Source organism: Hemibagrus wyckioides, linkage group LG03, assembly GCF_019097595.1.
Source record: "Hemibagrus wyckioides isolate EC202008001 linkage group LG03, SWU_Hwy_1.0, whole genome shotgun sequence".
Classification (NCBI taxonomy): Eukaryota; Metazoa; Chordata; class Actinopteri; order Siluriformes; family Bagridae; genus Hemibagrus; species Hemibagrus wyckioides.
Window position 1 is genome coordinate 11718466 of NC_080712.1, and position 16199 is coordinate 11734664.

Genomic DNA, 16199 nt, shown 5'->3' on the forward strand with positions numbered 1-16199 from the left:
GTGTTTTATTAAATCAGGTAAATTCATTCATTTGCAGAGTAATTCAAGTGAGAAGAAAATTGCAGCTGTGTCTATTTTGCAGTCTTTTACCTCAGATACAAACAGTGGGAGTTAAAGTGTTCCTGAAGCATACAACTCCTCACCCTACACTTCTGTGCACAGCTCTGAAATAGGAGTCTATCAGTATAAGTCGAAACTTCCGCTGAGAGCCTGCTCAGATGATAGTAGTTACCCTCATCTTCTCAGCAGGCTTCAATTGACTGAGTACATCCCACTTGAACACTGGGTGTGTAAAGAAGTCCAAACCTTGTCCAAGGTTGGACTTAATTTCTCCTCTTTTCTTCCCACCAAGAGAAAGTGCATTGCCAGAGGAGGAAGTGAGATCGAGCCTGCTGAAAGCGCAGGTGCGGTGAAGTGAACAGTCTTTCTTCTCTGAGTGATGGTGTAACTGACTCATGTGGCAGTGTTGCTGTCTTGCTGTAGGTCATGGTGCTGTGCTGAATACCGATGGAGAAGTGGAGCTGGACGCCATCATCATGGAGGGAAAAACACTGGCCGCCGGCGCTGTTTCTTCAGTTCGAAACATTGCTAACCCTGTTAGCCTTGCCCGTGCTGTAATGGAAAAGGTGCAATTTTTGCCATTTTATTTCTCATTGTGTGTAAATAAAATAGTATTCGAATTTTGCTATTGAACTTCTATTTCATTCTGCTTGCTCACTTCTCTGGGGTTTTTCTGCACTGACCTGTAGTGCCATGATTGAAATTCTTAGTTTAGTTCTCTTCAGTTCATCAGTTCTCTCAATGCATAAAATGATATCTTAGCAGGTGAAAACCGCTTGAATATAGACAAATGTGTCCAATATTTCTGATAAGGTATTGAAAGAAAAATAATCTTCCAATCAAATTTTGAGCAAATGAGTGAAAAATTGAATAATCATATTTGGATTTGTAATTTGTTAGTATTATTATTATTATTATTATTATTATTATTATTATTATTATTATTATTATTATTTAAATAATGTCTCACAGACATGGTGGCTTATTGGTTAGCATGTTTGCCACCAACCTATTAGGTTAGGGGTTAGGTTGGGGGTGTGCTCCAGATACTCAGATTTTTTTCTCCAGTCCAAAGACTTGTGTGGTAGCCTGTTTGGCACCTCTAAATTGTCCACTGTGTGTGTGTGTGTGTGTGTGCATGCAATTGTGCCCTGCACTCCAATCAAGCTGTCCCCTGCCTTGTGCCCTGAGTCCCCAGAGATAGACTCCAGGTTCCCTGCCACCCTGTGTAGAATAAGCAGTACAGGAAATGGATGGATGGTATAATAATGCCTATGTCACAGCAGCTCTGACTATAGTGCTGACTGCATTTGTTTCAATAGAGATATTTGTTCCTAATAACAATTTTATTAGAGATACCTGCACATTCATGGAGTTATCTATTCAGCCGATCATGTGGCAGCAGCACAGTGCTAAAAAATCATGCAGATACAGATCAAGAGCTTCAGTTTATGTTCCCATCAAACATCAGAATAGAGGAAAAAGTGTGATCTCTAGGACATTAACCGTGACGTGGTTGTTGGTGCCAGATGGGCTGGTTTGAGTATTTCAGAAGCTGCTCATCTTCTGGGGTTTTCACATGCAACAGTCTCTAGCACTTACACAGAATGGTGCAAAAAAAAAAAAAAAACCGTTTCAGGCTGAAACACTGAGAGATTAGAAGAAAATAATCAGACTAGTCTGAGCTGAACAGTAACTCAAATAAGAGCTATTTAAACAATTGGTGAACAGAAAAGCGTCTGAGGATACACATGTCGAACCTTCAGGTGGATGAGTTACAACAGCAGAAAACCTCATCAGGATCCACTCCTGTCATCCAAAGAACAAGAATATGAGGCAATCAGGATTTTAAAATATTAGATAAATTTGTCATCATTCAAGATATTTTTGTTTAATAGCTTTCACTTCAGCCACATTCCTCTAAGCCCTCTGTTTGACACCATATGTTTAGTCTGATTTCCCGGCTGAAGCTCACCTTGGAAATGACAAATGATGAGCAGCAGCACTTTCTTCCTGCCCTCACCAGCCACCTATAATGTAAATCACTCTTACTAAGCAAAATTCTGTCCAGCTTCTGCGACTCTTTGGAGCAGATTATATTTCTTGAAAATACATGAATATGTTCTTTCTCTTGTAAATTATATTCCTGATAAAAATCTATGGCATTAAGGTTTTTTAGATTTCGTTGGGTCTCCTGAAGACTTAATGTGTTATTTCCTCTGCAGCTTTGAGATGATGAAGCCAAAGGGAGGTCAATGCTGGCTGATTTTCAGATTGATTTCAATCAGCCCTCTTTGTAATGCTGAAAATGAAAGTCTTATAATACAAATTTGGTTCCCACACAGAGCACAAAGGCTTTGACTGATCAGCTGAGCAGAGCTCTTTTCACTTTTGTAACGCAGTTTCGTGAGAGAAACATGTCTTCATAGCAAGTCTATTATAATTCATTTCTACCTTTCTGGGATGAACTTGTACTATCAGACAAAAAGTAGATGGTAAAAAGAAAATTGAGGTTCACGATGTTACCATAAAGTGGAGAAAATGCAGCTCAGAGCTCATATTTTATAAATTCATTTCACCTACACTGTATTTAGCTGGCATGTTTATGTAAGCTCAAAAATTCAGCAAAAGACTTTTTTTTTGTTTATGGTTTTGTATTAGTCTGAAAAGTATTATTAGAATGAAATTTATTAGACTATGCCTTCAGAGCACAGAGATCAATTATCCTACATGTTTCTATGCTTGGATTTGTATTATGTTTCTTTATATGCTTTCTACGATTCTGCAGTTGAAATATTTGCCCACAGGACAAAATTAACAGCCTCTATTATCTTGCTTTCACACCTCTGATACACAAATTTCACCTTCCATCGCACCAGACACGAGGGAAACAAGAAGCCGGCCTTACAAGAGAATTGATTAGACGCAGCACCTATGTTGACTGCCCCCAAAGACCTTGGCCTTACCGGGGATTGGCGGCACTGTTTAATAGGCCGTATTAAAAATTCATCAGCCTCTGATCAATGCAGCGATCGAGCTTCACTGAGCTCATGCTCCTGCCTGTGATCTACACTGCACTATACATGACAGTGAAAAATGACATTAATAACCACTTTAATATTTAAAAGTTTCCCAAACTGGAATGATGTTGGGTCTTAGTGTTATTTCAAACCTAGAGGAAAAATCGAGCAGTATTTTGAAGAGAGCATTGTAGACAAGAGAAAAAGACAATTTACATTCAAACATAGTTAAAGTTTTATTTTAAGTTGCTAAGTGCTACAGAGGATTTACATTGTACAGGAGTTTTCTGATATAAATATTTTTCATTAGTGATGATTAGGAAGAATAAGTGGAATAAAATCAAATTCAATTCCTTTAATATAAAATACATATATTCCTTCTTATGTTATTTCTGAACAGTGACCTTTAGCTCCCCATTGGTGGTGTTCATATGGTTCATAGTTTTAAGAACTTTTATGAAGTTACTGCATTGGGGATCATTTCATTCTACAAAACAGCATGTGATTATTGAATGCTCATTATTCATCTTCAGTAACCACTTTGACCTGGTCAGTGTGGTATTTGATCCTGGGCTTATCCCATGAGCACCGATTATTAAATGGTGTAGGGATACACCTTGTGTAGGAGTTGCAGTTCACTGATTGTCATGTTTTTGGGAGCGAAAGCCATGTAATACTCTGTAAGATCAAACTAGGGACCCTGGAGCTATGAAGTGACATAGTAACCTGTTGCAGCACTGTGACACCCTCACAGATTAAAAGCTTAATGCTGTACAGTGTATCATACGATGATTACGATTTCAATGCTTTCTGACACACTTCAGCTCATATCCAGTGGTGTGGAGATGATTTACACAACAGATTCTTTCACATACAGTACATACAGAAATAACTAGGCAAGAGTGTGGGCTTTATTCTGTTGCTAGTATGATGCATGCAGATGGATGCAGTGCAAATACAAACACTTCATACTCAATTTAAATTCAGTTAGGTTTTTAACACGTTCTTTCTAAAAGCTGAATGCCAGCGTGGTTAATTGTACTTGATAATTGTCATGATTTGGTGCATCATGTTCCCTCAAAATAATTAAAAACATGCTCGTCTTTTCTTGTTGTTTTATTTTGGGATCTTCAGACTGATCACATCATGTTAACAGATTCAGGGGCGAACCTGTTTGCAGAGAGCATCGGCGTTCCTTCCGTTCCAGCACATGTTTTGGTGACGGAGCAGGAGAGAAAAGCGTGGAAGCACTACAAGAAGTACACTGTTGGTGTCAAAGAGCTTTTTAAAATGCAGTGGTAAGTAGCTCTCAATTCAAGAGTATGTTTGTGAGTGAGCCAAGTATCAGGGCTAGAGTTAATCTCATTTCATTTCAGTGAAACAGAGAAGAGAATTAAAGCAATTTGTTGGAAAATGCATCAATATATTTATCTGAGTAGTTGGTTGAATTATACCTGATAAATTGAACTAATGAAAATATAATGGACCCTATTACAGAAAATAATGATTACAGAGTTGAGAAAGTTTAAAGAAGTTGGCTCTTTATGCTTTACTAGAGATCATTTTTAGATGTCAGATTTGAAGCGCCATCAATGCTGGCTGTTTTTAAGCTTGATTCATGTTTGTGAGGAACAGTGCATCTTTACAAGGCATCTGCCCTTAGATTTCGTCCACTAGGCATTTGAGTAGTGAGTTGATTTTCAGCTCATTAGTGTGCAGTTTTTAGTTTATGCATCTATTTTCAATTTTTTTAGGAGCGTATACTAAACACACAGCGAAACATAATGCCGCTTTTGTACAGGGTTTTTTTTTTGCAATACATTTAGTAAGAAGGAAAGGTCATCCTACTGACAGGTTCATTTTTTAAACAAAGCATCTGTTATTACTTTTATTTCATGATTCTTATGTGTGTTTTTTTTCTTTCTTTCTTTTTCACATATAGGTGTTATTAACATCTTTTACCTGTCATTAGGATTCCTCAGTATGTAGTTTTGAATTGAGGAAAGAGAGCAGGTCTGTAGTTCGGCTGTGAATGGCCTTTACATTCAGATTATTGAATGTGCTTACATTATGGAAGTATTACAAATGACTTGAATGTTTTCTTATGGAAAAAATAGGAAGAAAAACAGTAAGCTTAGTCCATGCTACATTCCATAAATCACACCTGACACCTGGCACAGACACTTGTTATCATGATGAGAATGAGGAATGTATATCTGGGCCTCCAACCATAAATTTTGTGTGTAATGCTAATAACTGAGATAATGCTTCGGTGTAATATACAGCAGGGTGACAAATTAAAGGGGAAAAAACACAATAGACAGATATTATGCTTTTGGGCCACAACAAACTAGTAAAAGAGCTTCATTGGACTTTAGCACCGATTCTAGAAGTCTGTACTGGAACTGTACTGGATCAACACCGTTCTTTTAAAAGATTTAAGATTTTTATTTATAATGTACTTAGTTATATACAGTATAAAATTTGCAGAGAAATGAAAACCCGGCATCTCCTCCTAGACTGTTCATATAAATATATAAACTAAACTTATACATATTATATTTCATTATCATCAAACCCTTGTGGACTGACCCTAACCCTAACCCTGAGCGCAGTCATCCTGGAAGAGACCACACTCAAAAGGGTCACTATTATTATTATTATTATTATTATTATTATTATTATTATTATTATTATTATTATTATTATTATTATTATTATTACAATTTGTCATGCATCCGTATTTTTAAATTGATTTTAAAATCTTCATTACAATGTCAGAAGCAGTGGGTCAGCAGGACATTTGACCATGAGGGTTAAGGCAGTGTAGTTGGAGCATGGAGTACTGTTCCTGTCACCTCTGTTTCCCCAGGAGGTGAGGTAGAGGAGGCTCGGTCGTGGCAGAGTGTAACCTCAGACCCACTGGGAGCCAGTAAAAATAGTGCACAGGGGGTGTTAAGTGACAGCTGGCTGAGCTACAACCTTTCATCCCTCCTCACCGCACCTCCATTATTGATGACCTCCCTGCACTCAGCCACACTGCTGTCACCAGGCTCTTTAATACACAGCCCTTGGAACACAATTATCCCCTGCCTTCGTTTAGGGTGATTATGCGACAACCTGCTTCCCATACTCTCTGACCATGCTCATATATTATACCAGGCCCAGTGTGATGGCACACAGAGCAGATTTAAATGTAATCATCATAGTTCTATGGTTCTGGGGGTCAAAAAATGGTACCAAGTGAAATGTAGTGTATTTTTATTCAAGCTGACTATTATGTTTTGTATCTGAGTAAGTGAAAATTATAAGAAGAATAATTGCATTTAGTCCTGTTCTAAAATAACAAATGGAAAAACACAACGGAATGTGTTGTTATAGGACAATGGGGTAGTGTGATGTGGCCCAATGTGATGCAATAATTTTGGCTTATACCACTGCATTTTGTCAATGATTACAGTTTTTAATTTATTAATGAAGGTTTCATTGTTCTTTTTAGCCATTAATGTAGTTGTGTTTAACGCTGTGGAACATCTGTGAGACAAATTAGTTCCTATTATCGCTTTCAGTTACTTACAGTTGCAGATATATCTGCTAACAACTATAGCAGTTATATCCACATCAGCCTCTCTTCTTTTTTCTTTTTCTTTTTTCTCTCTCTCTCTCTCTCTCTCTCTCTCTCACTCTTAAATTAATATGATTTTAAAAATGCATATCTTTTAAGTAATGCTTTCATGTGGCAGAAAGGAAACTGACTATTACAATGCACCGACACGCGAGATACCGAAAATTTCATCGTATCATCGATTATGTTTTAACGTCTTCACACGTTTTTTTTTAAATCTCTTTATTTTTAGCTTTAAATTATGTAGACCATCTGTCATACACGTCCCCATGAACAAGCTGTTACTATAGAAACAATAACTATTAGAACGAGCAAATTCATTTAAACCTGTCATTTGAGTCACAGCTAGAACTATTGTCAGAGCCATGCGCTGTTATAAAAAAGTGTCAACACCTTCTGACTGATTAGATCCATCAAATGTGTTGTGTGTAACTGTTATATGCCATATCATTAGCATTATTACTGCATGGAATTTGTCAGCTTTGTTCACAGACATCAGCTACTGATATAATTCTATTAAAAATTTCATGCGTGGTATATCATGTACCTGTAAATGTTTAACGTCAGATACGAGGAACAGCTTTCAGATTGTTTTCATGCCCTATTATACAGTTTATTCATCTGTTTTAAAAGATTTACTACCTATTTTTTTAGCATTTCATGTGGATTGAAATACAGTCCATTACACAGCTTTTAAATGCAGTTTTCCCCAAAGTTGCTAAGCTTGAGTCAAATATTACTGGCGATATGAAGGAGTAATCAAGTTCATGTCTAAAGTGATTGATGTCTCAGGATTCCTTGCCAGCTGGATCAGATGAATATTCTTCATACGAAAGCTGTATGCTTCCTGATCTCTCTCTCTCTCTCTCTGTCTTTCTCTCTGTGAGAAGAGCCTGGGGGCTGTGTCTTAATTAACTTTCTAAAATAAATTAAAAGTCTGCAAATTTCTATGACAAATCTGAAGACTAACCTGTGCCACAAAGTGAAAAAAATCTCACCTCATCAGCGAGACATGGTGGATTTGGTATGTTACAGCTGGATCACACGTCTTTACTGAGGATTGCGTTAGCATGAATTCTCGTACGTGCAGAAGCTTCTCAACTGCTCTGATTCAACCGCATGCCTCAAAATGTGGTCGATTGGGTTTCACCTCGCAGCAGAACAATGAACTGAAACTGGAAGTTCTGCTTTGTAGTGCCAAAAATAATTGAAATGATCGGTGTGATTTTAACTCCTTTAACACCCTGAGCACAAATTCCACTTACTGACGTCATGACTAATAACAAATAGTCCTAAAAACAAGTGGGAACTGAAGTGGCAGTTTTATGAGTCTAGAAGAGAATCTGACAATGTCTGTAGATTTATAGACCACTATTTTGATCAGGTAATTTATCCCTAAATAGGGTAATTATACCTAAAAAAAAAAAAAGTCACTAATTCCTATATGGTTCCCATGATTCCTATATGACCTACAACTGGAGACTTTTTCCTTGTCCAGCAGATGTTCATTTTGCGTCCAAGAGGAACAGTGTCCTATTTTTGTGACTATGAAAAGTACACTTCTAACACTGTTACATTTACACTTGCCCATCTGGTCAGATCCCACAGAAGAGCTACTGTAGCACAAATTGCTCAAAAAGTTTATTCTGGCTAAGATTGAAAGGCATCAGTACAAACAGTTCTGTATAGCTGCAGACCTGTCAGAGTGCCCATGCTGACCCCTGTGTGCTCCCAAAAGCCTCTCCAGTGGGCACATAAGCATCAGAGCTGGACCATGGTGCGTTGGGAGAAAGAGGCTTGATCTGCAGAGTGTTCTGCTGGGTAACTTTGAGTCCTGGCATCCATGTGGATGTTTCTTTGACACTTTTGGGAATGGCTTGTGGAACATGAGTTCACATGGGCTTCAAATTCCCCAGATCTCAATCCGATCGGGCATCTGTGGGAAATGCTGGACAAAGTCCATGGAGGACACACATCACAACCTCCTCAATATTAGGCATATCACAACTATCTGGTTTATGTAAGCCAATTAATATTCAGTTTGGTTTAGGGGTGCATTTAAAGCATTAAAATTAAGAGGAAAGCACAGAAGAATTGGAAAGGTCTATAAAACTAGAAAATAATTTCAAATAATTTTCAGATATTCTTGGGGATGCTATTTGAGTTTGATGGCATCTCTCATATCTTTCATATTATATCAATATCAGAGTGTGCTCTCTTGGACTGAACCTTTAAAAATAGGAGACAATGTTCAAAGTTTTCCTCACAGCTTGGAAAATAATATTTCTTTCCCTTTAGATTATTAATAGACTATGTTTGGCAGGACATGGGGAAATGTTAAAGCACTTCAAAGGAGATGATTTGAGTCAAAGATATTAATAATTCATTCTCTTTCACAAGGTGCACTTGTTTTAAATGACATGCAACTGCATAATTAAATCTGAAGAAGAAGAAAAATAAGACAGCTACCTGTTCAAACTTGATTTTGCAGTATCCATGACACAGTTGGAGCAGTGGCTCTGGATGCATTTGGGAATGTTGCTTGTGCAACTTCAACAGGAGGAATCAGGAACAAAATGGTGGGAAGAGTTGGAGATTCTCCTTGTATTGGTGAGCTGCTTGAATTTGTGTTTTAAAGTGATTATTTGTACATGTTACTGCTACAGTTCTGTATATCACCTGGTGCATTGTATTTAATCCATTATTTTTCAATGACATTTGTTTTATCATGACGTGCTGTTAATTCAGGCTTAGTATTTTTGTGCTCTCTTGTGTGTGTGATAAAGGATCAGGTGGATATGCAGACAATAAGAGTGGCGCTGTGTCCTGCACTGGCAACGGCGAGGCTATTCTGAAAGTCACCTTGGCCAGGCTAATCCTCTTTCACATGGAACAAGGTACCGATTGACTATTTTCTTTCCCCTTTGGATCTTTGGATCTTCAGTTCGTTGCTTGTCTAATCCCTCGAACTGATGTTCAAAGTGAATCCAAGGTTTATCTAGCCACCACATTTATGCGTTAGACTGATTGACATGAAGTAAACGTAACACATTGGGACAAATGAAAGGAAACACCTCACACGATTCAGAAGCTAAATCAATTTAGTAGATGTCATGGAACTCGATATGGTGTGCAGATAGAAGAAGTGATAAATCACTGGACACAATACTCCCCAGGTAGCCAGCCTAGATAAATGTCTTTGCTTTGTCTTTATTGAAAAAAGGGAATTAAATATCTGGGGCTTCACTTATAGATGATGCATAAGCACAAAAATTCGACACAGCCAGGATTCCTGCTCCTTTTCGAAGGTGTAAAAATAAACCTGGCATGGATGGTGTTATACAAACCTCATCATACCTGATTCATAAATGTGCTGCAAAGTTCACTTATTATCTAACATCTGTTCTGTTTCATGGCTGATGAAAATCCAGTAATTCTTCTGCTGATCTACCCGATTTGCATGATAATTCAGATTTTTTAAAGCACAAAGATATATGCAGTTAAATCCAAATTCAGTGATAATTGGCACTGTTAATACAGCAAACGGCAGAATTAAGAGATCAGCTGATTTGCAGGATGCATGATAATGATGATGATGACTGGCTTATGAGCAGATTTAGCTCTCAGAGAAGATCTCCAACTGAATTAAACTGGCTTTACATATCATGCAGCAAATCCTGCAAGTTCTCGGCAATTTAAACGTTTTTAACGTTGTTTAATGATGTTCTTAAGACATCCAAATATAATTCGAAAGCATCCCAGTATACCAACCCCAATATGACTGACCAGTGGGAAACAGCATGCCAGTGATCTGGGACTGTATAAATCCTGTGTAAGCCAGCTAAATAAGATTTGAGAATTGAATTGATTGACTCCCTGCCTAGAGAAATAAAAGTATCTTTGGAGAATAAATATGCCAGTTATAACAGAAAGCAATTTCATTAAAATATATGCAAATAATCTGTTAAGCTCAATTGCTTTCTGATGTTGTACAAGATCCAAGATGGCCTGGGTCAACCCTTTAATTAAACTAGCGTTGCCAATAGACTTCAAGCAAGGGATCTGTAATGGTTGGCTTCATAGTAAGACTGACATAAAATGTAAAGCTTGCATGATTGTACTAGCTATTTATTTGACAATGCTGAAAATAAGAGCTCAGAATTATATAGGCCATGGTTACCCAGTTAAGCTCCCAACACTGTGAAATGATGCTCTGCCTGAATTGTAACAGCAGTTCAGTAGTCTTAGGCTTGGACACCGGATGACTATTCAGCTGGACAGTCTATAAGAGGTAGACTGAAGTGTTTTGCATTGTTTAGGCATTGGTGAATGAGTGCAGAAGAAAGGGAGAACAGAAGAGGTTATAATAACATTATCAGCTGTGTAGTCTGGAATCGCATCCTGGCATTAGGAATCATGACAGCTAGGCTGGCTGCTGGATTTTTAGGTGAATACATAGCATTTCATTACAGTTCTTTTAAAAATCGGTTGTCTAATCTCCACATTGGCAACATTTTCTCTGTTATTCTTCTGCTGCCCAAAGAGTTTGACACATCGGAGTGCTGGCCGGCATAGGAAAAAAAAGAACATATTTAATCACAAGGTTGTTCAGGATGTAAGGACAGGTCCACTGAGGGTCCAGGACACTAAGCAGAGAAAGATTATGTGGGTGGTTGGATCTTGAAGAAGGACATGGTATGACTGAATTCGCAATCTCTTAGCATTTCAGGCACATAGTGAAAGCATGCCCAATCCCAGTGAATGAGACAGAGGATGTAGCGCATGCTTTACACACCACCAGCTGAGCTCAATATCTCTTTCCTTCTTCCCACCTGAACCCGAGTGCCTGACACCAGAGTCCCCCGTTTCATTACTGTCTAAGTGGAAGAAAAGGAACTGCATTATCTAACCTCTGTGCAGACTGCTTACTGTTTACAAAAAGGGATATGCCTTTATTAAAAATTTGATTTGACTTGTCATCACCTACTATCTTATCTGATTGACTCAGACTGAAGGAAAGGTGACTCTCCAGCATTAGTGGAGTGTTATTGGCACTAAGCTGGTAGGTAGCAGCTCTATCTGTGAGGCTATATCTGTGAGAGCCTCTACAGCCCCTGCAACACTCTGGCGCTCCATCAGTTTACACTGCTACTAATCAAGCTGTTACTGAGGATCCCTTTTTGGCTTTGAAATTCATCCTTTCCACTGCTTTGCCACTTGGTTTTGTCCCAACAATGTTAACAAATGTTAAGGGGTATTTATGGTCATTTGCATATGCCAAGAACACATACCATTGGGATGAAGTGCTCTATCATGCACATGGAGAGTTGTGTTGGCTGAAAGGTATAAAGAAAGAGTGCACGGTCCTGTAAATCAGAAAAATTTAGTATATACACATACAAGTTTTTACGTTTCAGTTTTTCTAGTCAAAATAATAAAACAAAATCTATAGCAGTCCCATCCAGGGTGTATTCCCAGTTTATGCTCAATTTTCCTTTGATAGGCTCTGGACTCACCATGACCCTGAGCAGGATAAAGTGCTTATTGAAGCGCTATAGCAAAAAGTTTAGAATGTTCATTTGAACAGATTATATATGCAGATATATACATATATATTACCTTTTTTTTTAATGAATGTTAAATAGATCTTCCGATCCTGTCATACAAAATCTGTGATATAGGCAGTCTAGCTCTAAAAGACAGCTTCACTGAGCTGAGTTTTTATATCAAACAACTCGCATGTTTTGCACCCTGTTTAGCATGTGAACTTCTCCAACCTGCTGAGAATTGTTGTGTTCTGTCTCAGCTTGCCTTATATATATATATATATAGTGCAGGCAGTGCTTTGTAAAATCTCTGCCCACTACCACACCGTCTTCAGATTTTTCACAAGTGTGCCATGCTAAGGCTTGTGGCATGAAGATCTGACACTGCCGTTGCCAATCATTTTAATTGGTGTGTAAGAAAGGAGGGGTTCAGACAGTCAGTCAGCATTGGTAGAGGATAATGAGGCAGAGTGTGTATGGTGGGTCAGCAGGCTATTGTTTGCTTGTGATTTCTGCAGTAATGACTGTGGAAATGGACAGAGCCGCTTCGCTTTTTTTTAACACTGTGTCTTCCTGATTATCCTTTTAAACAGCGGCCTCTGCATAGCAACCGTGCCACTCCATCTGGGAGCTGTGATGGCATGCGTTGCCAGGTCTTTCATGTAAAATAGCTTCTTCTTTGATTAAAACAGGCATTTTCTTTGGTTTCTTGCCATGCTCAGAAATGTGTTTGTGCTTGAGTCAAAGCTAGAAGAAACTTTTAGGGCAGAGTGTCTGCAATTTATCTTTTTTCAGACACTTCTACTCCACAGCACCAGTAATGAATAAATGCCTGAACTCTAGCACGAGTTTGAGCCTGTGTTATACTGTTCTCCGTCTGAATGATGTTGTGTTCATGAGTCTGCCAGGTTACGCTGCTTTATCACACAGCGGGACACCAATTGAAATCCTGAGACTTTTTCTGTTGCACTGGGAATTGGTACAGGACGAAGAGGACAAGATGAAGGAATACTAGAAAAGAGGCTCCTTTGGATGGTTATAGTTATTTTTTCCACACCATTTTTTTCTTTTAATGCTGCTACAAAACTGCTGCTAACTCTCTAATTTTTACAACCAAAGCATTTTCACTTGTACTCTACAGAAGTGTATACTGGTCAGCCCTGATTATATAATTATATATATATATATAATTATATTTAGACTTTAGTTCTTAGTTATTTTATGTCAGTTATGGTCCTGTAGGAACGTTTCATTTCACTATGTACTGCTTTATAGGGTTGAAATGACAATTAAAGCGTCTTGACTTGACTCTACTTGGAACTTACCATTATTATATTATATTATATTATATTATATTATATTATATTATATTATATTATATTATATTATATTATATTATATTATATTATATTATATTATATTATTATTTATTTATTTATATTGAATATTGAATATGTTTTATTTGCATGTTTGCTTGGGTTGTTTTTTTTGTTTTTTTTACTTCTCCATTATTTAGTACAGGTTTCAGATACTATCATTTTACATCAAATAATGGAAACGGTACTGAGATTCATGGTTAGTTTATTTTGCATAATGAAACACCTGCTCATTGCTGAATGTGTTCACTTGAGTGGCACTAAATAAGATTGTTTATGTGTGATAGGAAAGTCAGCGTGTGAAGCAGCTGATTGCTCTCTGCAGTATATGGCTGAGCGTCTTCAGGGGGGTGGAGGAGCTATAGTCGTTTCTCCCACCGGGGACTGGAGTGCCATGTTCAGCACAAAGCGCATGGCCTGGGCCGCCTTCAAGAATGAACGTCTTTACCACGGTTTAAACCCAAAAGAAATGTTTGAGGAGACATTAAATTGATAACACATTTGTTGTGTTTTGTGTTCAACTCAGTTTTCAGTGATCATGCCATACAAGAATGAATAAATAAGCTATATCATTAACAATCTTAATTCTGAAGTGGATTTATTCATTCTAACTTCACTCTTATTTCAGCTATTTCATACTGCACTGCACATTTTCCACTGTCATTAGCATATGCAGTGTTTATTATATTCAAATCAATTCGATTTTATTTGTATAGCGCTTTTAACAATGGACATTGTCTCAAAGGAGCTTTACAGAATATAAGAAACATCGTACAAAAGTCCAAGATTAATGTTAGACTAAATCATCCCTAGTGAGCAAGCCTGAGGCGATGTGTATACGGATATGTATATGTATACACTGAACTGCTCAAGAGGAGGCTTGGGTAAATTTTTAACATGGAGCATTATAAGCCACGCACTCTAGGCGTGTTCTTTAACCTGCTTGTACGTGACCAGATTCTCTGATAACATCTGCCAGATGGCAGTCAGAAAAACAGATTGTGTGCAGAGATGCAGCAATGTATAGACACAAACAACAAGTATTTATATCTGCACATACTTGTTGTTTTCATGCAAGGGAAATTTTAATTTAATACCTTTGTGGATATTTAAAGGCCTTAATATCTACAAAATTAGCTTTAAATTGAATTTTCTCCCAAAAATTTCTGACTTGTCCATAATACTCTTGAGCTGTAAAATATAAATACATATTTTATGTTAGAAGTATAACCTGTGTGCTCTCTCTATACACTGTGAAATGTCACATGACCAGATGATACTAAGCTTATTTTAGCAAGTTGCAGTGGAACTGTCACTGCATTTATAGCTTCACAGCTTTACATTAACAGATTAACGGATTAGCACCTCTGTGGTCGGGGGGTTTGATTTCCAGCTCCAGCCTGTGTTTGCAGCGTTCGCATGTTCTCCTCCAGGTTTCCTCCTCAAGTCCAGAGACATGCATTGTAGGCTCACAGGCATCTCTAAGTTGTTTGTTATGTGTGTGAGATTGTGTCCTGCAGTGAGTTGGCACTTCATCCAGTGTGTCCCATGCCTTGTGCCCCGAGTCATTGGGGACAGACTCCAGGCTCCCTGCCACCTATAAAGGATAAGCGCTACTGAAAATGGATGGGTGTATTATTTTTCCAAGAAATACAATCCATAGGCTTTTAATTTGTTGCTGTTCAATATTATTGTATTGTATCTAATTAATATTTCTCTCTTCAGGAACAAGGATTCATTGTTTTAAATTTAGAAAATCTGCTTGTACAATATAGTTATCCTAAATTACCAGTTGTTTTGACCTCTGTGTTATAAAATCTGTTATGAAATTTAAGTATATTTATATTTCATAGTGGTTTACATTCAAGATATTCTTGGACCTGTCTAGCTCTAATGGTTCATCTCACTATTACATTACGTGATTTATTCCTCCATTTGCATATGAATATGATTTAGTTACAAATTCACTTTACTTCAGACTCATTTATATAGAATAAATAATTGAAAGCACCTGTAATGATGATTCAAGATCCAATTAGTAACATCATTAAAAAAAAAAAGAGTGGCTCATAATGAAACCTGGCACTAAAGGTCTTCTTCAGTAGTTCACATTTAATAGGCTTATCGTATTGAACTTCAGGATAAAGGAAATCAAAGTTAGCTGAGTCATTAGCTGCACTTTTTGGTTCCATCCCTCTTTCTTAAAAAAGAGAAACGCATATTTGAATAATGACTGATGAAATCAGACGCGTCCCAAGAGAGCAGGAAGATGAATAATCTCTATTTTAAAAGAAGAAGAAGAAGAAGAAGAAGAAGAAGAAGAAGAAGAAGAAGAAGAAGAAGAAGAAGGAAAAAAAGAGGTCTGGGTTTGAATCTTCCGAAAATAGTTTAAAGCAATTTACTTTCATACGATTTTCTCCTGAGTGGCTTTTACTTTTCTCAGATTGGGAGAGCCAGATGGTCATATGATCATATGTGCCTTTTATTTGCTTAGCTGTGATCTGTAAAATGTTCACAAAATGTCCACACCTTCTCACAGGAACTCATGGGTAAATGGTAACTGACAAAAAAT

At 37.5% G+C, this 16199-nt stretch overlaps 1 protein-coding gene across 3 annotated transcripts in view; it reads left to right on the plus strand.

The window, feature by feature from the left end:
- The window catches only part of si:dkey-103j14.5 (isoaspartyl peptidase/L-asparaginase), a 30817-nt gene extending 16605 nt beyond the window's left edge, over positions 1–14212 (plus strand). For all 3 annotated transcript variants that reach the window (XM_058386783.1, XM_058386781.1, XM_058386782.1), the window contains exons 3-7: positions 484–626; positions 4215–4378; positions 9197–9315; positions 9492–9602; positions 13915–14212. In XM_058386783.1, coding sequence (XP_058242766.1) covers positions 484–626; positions 4215–4378; positions 9197–9315; positions 9492–9602; positions 13915–14120 — 743 coding nt within the window. In that variant the 3' untranslated portion in view covers positions 14121–14212. The remainder of the gene's footprint in view (positions 1–483; positions 627–4214; positions 4379–9196; positions 9316–9491; positions 9603–13914) is intronic.
- The last annotated feature ends 1987 nt before the right edge of the window (positions 14213–16199 follow it).